The 7,292-nt window shown below is 38.5% G+C and overlaps 1 protein-coding gene across 1 annotated transcript; it reads left to right on the forward strand.

Annotated features, from left to right (window-relative positions):
- The first annotated feature begins 1,969 nt into the window (after positions 1-1,969).
- LOC129843347 (G-protein coupled receptor 4-like) lies at positions 1,970-5,845 on the forward strand. The gene is made up of 2 exons (XM_055911993.1): positions 1,970-2,077; positions 3,107-5,845. The coding sequence occupies exon 2, from the start codon at positions 3,113-3,115 to the stop codon at positions 4,142-4,144; it is 1,032 nt and encodes a 343-aa protein (XP_055767968.1). The 5' UTR covers positions 1,970-2,077; positions 3,107-3,112; the 3' UTR covers positions 4,145-5,845.
- Positions 5,846-7,292: the final 1,447 nt, after the last annotated feature.

Raw genomic sequence — 7,292 nt, forward strand, 5'->3', positions numbered from 1 at the left:
GCCTGTTGGAGGAGAACTAGTAGTGTATTTGAGGTTTAATAAAAAGACTTCTGAAGTTTGTAATTTCCATTTAGAAATTTTACTCTTGATTTTCCCTCACGAAAAATGTAATCAAATTAAGATCCTACATCTGTACAGAAAATAGTCAGTTGATCCATTTAAACAAATCTGAGTCAGTCGGAATGATCATATTATAGTCAAAAGCTATTAGAAAAATAGCAGAAATACTGAGAACGTCATGGGATATTATTACATGATGTGTTATTAAAAACCTGTCTAGGACAGGGGTTCCGCTAGCGGAACTCCGCCCACATTCCACTGAAAAGGCAGCGCGCGAAATTCAAAAAATATTTTGTAGAAATATTAAACTTTCACACATTAACAAGTCCAATACAGCAAATGAAAGATGAACATCTCGTGAATCCAGCCAACACGTCTGATTTTTAAAATGTTTTACAGCGAAAACACCACGTATATTTATGTTAGCTCACCACCAAATACAAAAAAGCAAAGACATTTCTTTCACAGCACAGGTAGCTTGCACAAAACCAACCAAACTAACCAAGAACCAACCAAACTAACCAAGAAACAACTTCATCAGATGACAGTCTTATAACATGTTATACAATAAATCTATGTTTTGCTCGAAAAATGTGCATATTTGAGGTATAAATCATAGCTTTACATTGCAGCTACCATCACAAATAGCACCGAAGCAGCCAGAGTAATTACAAAGAGCAACGTGAAATACATAAATACTCATCATAAAACATTTATGAAAAATACATGGTGTACAGCAAATGAAAGACAAACATCTTGTGAATCCAGCCAATATTTCAGATTTTTTAAGTGTTTTACAGCGAAAACACAATATAGCATTATATTAGCTTACCACAATGGCCAAAAACACAACCCATTTATCAGCAGCAAAAGTTAGCGATCGTAAAAAAACAGCAAAAGATATATCATTTTTCACTAACCTTGATAAGCTTAATCAGATGACAGTCCTATAACATCAGGTTATACAATACACTTATGTTTTGTTCGAAAATGTGCATATTTAGAGCTGCAAACCGTGGTTATACATTGTGAATATGTAGCATCGATTCACCAAATTGTCGCGAAGCTTCCATCGTCACCAAACGCAGAGAACAGAACACGCCAAAACTCCTGAAAAAATTTCAATAATCTGATAAAACTATATTGAAAAACATACTTTACGATGATATTATCACCTTTATCAAATAAAATCAAGGCCAGAGATATTAGCCGTCTATAACGAAAGCTTTTCAGAAGCCAAAGCTGATGTCCTTCCCGCGTCTTCCTGAACAAAGGAAATTGGGGTCATGTCATTCCAAGACCTCTCTTTTGACCATAGTTAAAGCTAGACTCCCCATTTCACCTCTCACTGCCTACTGACATCTAGTGGAAGGCGTATGAAGTGCATGTATAGTCATAAATTTCAAGCAAATTAATAGGGAGGCCCTGTAACAGAGCCTCGATTTCAGATTTTTCACTTCTGACAGGAAGTTTGCTGCCAAATGAGTTCTGTTTTACTCACAGATATAATTCAAACGGTTTTAGAAACTTGAGTGTTTTCTATCCAATAGTAATAATAATATGCGTATTGTACAAACAAGAATAGAGTACGAGGCCGTTTAAATTGGGCATGATTTTTCCCCAAAGTGAAAATAGCGCCCTCTATCCTCAGTGACTTACGGAGGCAGATCTGGTTTACACATTTATATAGTTATTTCTCTGTTGACCAGTAATTAACGCCACAGTGACTGGCACATTTTAGCTTCTTATTATCGGCATTCTTAACTTCCTGCTGTGGTTAATGTAACATGTTTCATTTTATGATTTCATGACTTCTGTTTCACCACCATCAAAATAAATATCTCTATGAGCGTCTGTGCTTTCCCAGCACACCATGGCATTACTTCACATCCTGTTCAAACACACACTGTTGGCATATCGTTTGGTACTGACTATTCAACTCACACTCTCTCTAATGAGGTTTCCCAAAAAGACGTTCTGATTTTGTTGGAAAAGTGCAGCTAATACAGGACTTCAGGTATGTTTTGATTAGTTCTGTTATATTAATATTTTGATAACATAACACGACATAGTCAGGGAGAGAATTCATATCAGTGTTATGAAATTCATGGTAATTTAGTGGTCATCTATATGTTTTTTTACCCTCTCGTTTTAATTATACTTTACACCCTCTAGTTTTAATGATACTTGATACCTAATAGTTTGAATGATACTTTATACCCACTAGTTGTAATGACACTTTATACCCTCTAGTTTTATTGATACTTTATATACACTAGTTTTAATGATACATTATACACTCTAGTTGTAATGACTCTTTATACCAAAAAGTTAATGATACTTTATATACACTAGTTTTAATGATACTTTATACCCTCTAGTTTTAATGATACTTTATACCCTCTAGTTGTAATGACTCTTTATACCCTCTAGTTGTAATGACTCTTTATACCCTCTAGTTGTAATGTCTCTTTATACCCTCTAGTTTTACTGATGCTTTATATACACTAGTTGTAATGACTCTTTATACCAAAAGGTTTTAATGATACTTTATATACACAAGTTTTAATGATACTTTATACCCTCTAGTTTTAATGATACTTTATACCCTCTAGTTGTAATGACTCTTTATACCCTCTAGTTGTAATGTTTCTTTATACCAAAAAGTTTTAAGGATACTTTATATACACTAGTTGTAATGACTCTTTATACCAAAAAGTTTTAATGATACTTTATATACACTAGTTTTAATGATACTTTATATACACTAGTTTTAATGATACTTTATACCCTCTAGTTGTAATGACTCTTGATACCCTCTAGTTGTAATGATACTTTATACCCTCTAGTTTTAATGATACCTTATACACTCTAGTTTTAATGATACTTTATACCCTCTTAGTGTCAAGTTGAAGGTTTTGATTACAAAAATATAATTTAAAGAGTGAAAGCATCAAGTTACAGGCTATAAGGGAATGTGTAATGGGGTTAATCTTTCTAAACAATCTGTATCATATGAACTTAACATATCCTTTTGATTCTTAAGGACATCATGGAAATGCCTCCCACCCCCAGCTCTGGTAATAGTAACCTGAATGAAGCCAACACTTGTGGAGTGGACCTCAACCAAGATGCCATCTACCTTCCTGTAATCTACAGTATCTTCTTCATCATTGGCACTCCCCTCAATCTGATGGCCCTGTTCGGGCTCTATCGTCTGATCAAGTCTGAAAACGTCTTACCGGTGTACGTGATCAACCTGCTCCTTTCGGATCTCCTCCAACTGTTCACTGTACCTCTATGGATTGACTACTATCGCAGGGGTCACAGCTGGCGATTCGGGTCCACTTCCTGCCAGTTATTGGGGGTCAGTTTCTACGTCAGCATTTACACCGGCATTGCCTTCATGTGCATCATCGCTTTGGAGCGCTACTTGGCCATCGCCAAGCCTCTGAGATTCCAAGCATTGAGAAAGCTGAAGTTTGCACGATGGATAGCCCTTAGCATATGGGTCTTGGTAGCCGTGCCTCCATCCATCGCCTTGCATAAAATGCAACCCAACGACAATCACACCCTGTGTATCGAGAGCTACCCTTCCAAGGAAGGGTTCATCATCTACCGATTGATCACCTTATCCCTGTCCTTCATCATCCCTCTCACCTTCATCGTGTTCCTCCACCGGAAGACCCTGAGGTCTTTGTCGGCCATTGGTACCTTGGGAACGGAAGAGAAGCACCGCATCAGGGGGCTTCTCAATCTGCTGGTGGTCATCTTCATCCTGGTCCTTGGCCCCTACCACATCACAGGATGCGTGAAGTACATTGGATTGCTTTTCCACAGGGACGCCTGTGAGTGGGAGAAGGCTGTGTTTGTGCCCTACCAGCTGGGCAGGGGTCTGTTGAGCCTCAACAGTCTGCTGGATCCTGTACTTTATACGTTCTTGAGGAGTGACTTCAGGGAGGCTGCGGGCCATTACCTGCCCTGCCTGAGGAGGATGCAGGAGTCTGTATGCAGGACTGTGAGTCATCATAGGACCACCACTAAGACTCCTAGTAGTCTCTCAGATCACACTGATTCTATCTAAACCCAAACCAGACATTTGTAACATACCTGTACATGATGTACAGTACCTAGCTAGATGCTATCTGCTTTTCTTATAATATATTAACCAGCCTTCGAAGAACCATCACCAGGACCACTATTATCCTTTAAGACCCCACAGAGAGACCCTGATTCAACCTGTGATAAACATTAATACTGAACATTATTGATAAATGCTGCAGAACAAAGGTTATACTGTGGGAAAGGAACGTCTCTAAGATACATATATTTTGTATATATATATATTTTTTTTTACAAAAACTGTTTGTTTCTATAAACAGTGCCAGTGGGTTTTAGAAAGTACATTCTTGATTGAGACAGACGTGGTTTGCCTCATATTGCCACAGCCAGGAAGTTGCCAAATTGTGATTTCATGTGGCAGGCAGCTGGTATCGCAGAAGGACTGGTATCCTCATAATACATTCATATTTCCTCTTTCAAGCAACAAAAAATTGCACAAAAAAGAACTTGCCTATAAACACATCTTGTTCCAAATCAATTGGAAGTTGTTTTATAACTTTGTTTAAACAAACTTACAAACTAGACATGAAACATATAACATAAACTGCTGAAGGACTGAACATAGTTTTAATCCTTGGTTGTCCACAATAGTGTATATTTGACACTGGGGAGAAAAATTATTTAGTACTTTGATGATTTAGAGTTGCCCCTGGCAACTGAAAGGGATGCTTCAACCAGACTGTTCTACCTGTTTATAAATAGCATCGTACCCAACTGAGGACCACACGTACACAAGAATTGGAAGTGGTTTTGTAATGTGGGGCAATGTGTAATATTGTATTTCTGTCAGCATTGCAATGCTAAATGTAAATCAATCTATATCACAAACCTATGTACCATTTCATTTAAAACATTTAATTTAAAACATATCTGTACATATCATGACACCTTTCAGATTCAGTTGATTAAAAGAGTTTCATGTTTGCATAAAAATGATATTGATTATATCCCATATGTTACTATAGCCTATAGGGGGGCAAAACGAATGAAATGTACAGTGAGTTCCTAATGTTTCCATCTGTGCTACAACACTGAAGGTGCTAAAGATGATGCCGTTGACATAGTAACACGTACCACTTGACAATATGTGCATTGTATGTCCAATTTATCTGCCCACAGAGACTAATCACATAGTTCTAGCTCTGTGGTTGAGGCAGTCATTCCACGCGGCACTAACTTGAAAGGAGAGAGACTCCTGTAAAATTCCTCTTGATTCATAGAACCGCAAAATCAATAAAAGTGTATATTATCTAATTACACATTTTAGCAAAGACATATATATATTTTTTTATCAACGCTTTGCCTCTGTGATTGAGCAATGCATTATTGCACTGATTCAGAATGATACCAGTTAATTGTTGTACAATGCATTAAAGAGCGCTTTAATTATAGACGGCAGACTCTGTCTTCTCTCTGCTGTCACTCTTATCCTGCTCTGTCATTTGTTCATTAGTCCCTGCAGACCTGATTAGTCAATGGATGCATTGTAATAACCCTGGCTCTTAAAGAGGTGTAGCTCCAGCTCAATGCAGTCAGGCTCCCACATCAGAAGATATTGATCCAATAGACTGTAATGCCCCCCCCCCTCCTGATCCATATCACAGTCTGCTGCTTATCAGTGACACACAGGGATGCTTGCCATGCTCAGATTTTCAATAAAGTTCCATACATGTGAATGCCTGTGAGAATATGGTCATGTGTGATTTACATTATCAGGGGATCTTATAGCACACAATTATAAACTGGCCCTCACAAATTGATGGCAATCTGTCTTAAAGGTGGTGGGTAGATAGCTGGCCCTCATAAATTGATGGTAATCTGTTTTAAAGGTGGTGGGTAGATAGCTGGCCCTCACAAGTTGATGGTAATCTGTTTTAAAGGTGGTGGGTAGATAGCTGGCCCTCACAAGTTGATGGTAATCTGTTTAAAGGTGGTGGGTAGATAACTGGCCCTCACAAGTTGATGGTAATCTGTTTTAAAGGTGGTGGGTAGATAGCTGGCCCTCACAAGTTGATGGTAATCTGTTTTAAAGGTGGTGGGTAGATAGCTGGCCCTCACAAGTTGATGGTAATCTGTTTAAAGGTGGTGGGTAGATAACTGGCCCTCACAAGTTGATGGTAATCTGTTTTAAAGGTGGTGGGTAGATAACTGGCCCTCACAAGTTGATGGTAATCTGTTTTAAAGGTGGTGGGTAGATAACTGGCCCTCACAAGTTGATGGTAATCTGTTTTAAAGGTGGTGGGTAGATAACTGGCCCTCACAAGTTTTTAAAAATTTTAAACCTTTATTTAACTAGGCAAGTCAGTTAAGAACTACTCGTCACAGTATCTCTGTGCATTCAAATTGCCATCGATAAAATACAATTGTGTTTGTTGTTGGTAGCATATGCGTGCCCAAACCATAACCCCACTACCACCACGGGCCACACTGTTCACAAAGTTGACATCAGCAAATCGCTCGCCCACATGACGCCTGTCAATTGTTCTGAAGTTGTGAGGCCATTTGGACGTACTGCCAAATTCTCTAAAACGACGTTGGAGGCTGTGGAGAAATTAACATCACCAGGCGGTATGAGTTAATAGACCAATAACAAAGACATTATCAAACCTCTCTGACAATAACAGCTAGTTTTCAGGTACATATCCCTCGCATTAAGCTAGTCCAAATAGGCCCTTCACTCAGACCACTTCCAGACAGTCCTATGCCCCTCACTCAGACCACTTCCAGACAGTCCTATGCCCCTCATTCAGACCACTCCCAGACAGTCCTATGCCCCTCATTCACACCACTCCCAGACAGTCCTAGGACACCACTAATACAGTAGGGTACTACATTGTTACCCAGAAATGATTTGATATTGAGATAAAAACGGCTGCATTGACTTAATGGCACGGGATTCTGCTAATCCGTGACAACGATATATTCTGATGTGGTTAAACTTGAATGTAAATGTTTTTGCTATGTACAAACAATACATCACGTTTGATGGATTTATCCTGTTTTTATTCCAGATTTTATGTTTTTGTAAAAAGAGGGTATGCTCATTTTTTCACAGAGTCTGACGTTACAGAATGGCATTACCAACCTAATCTTCTTATTCAATTACATCT

Source organism: Salvelinus fontinalis, unplaced genomic scaffold (genome assembly GCF_029448725.1).
Source record: "Salvelinus fontinalis isolate EN_2023a unplaced genomic scaffold, ASM2944872v1 scaffold_0122, whole genome shotgun sequence".
NCBI classification, from domain to species: Eukaryota; Metazoa; Chordata; class Actinopteri; order Salmoniformes; family Salmonidae; genus Salvelinus; species Salvelinus fontinalis.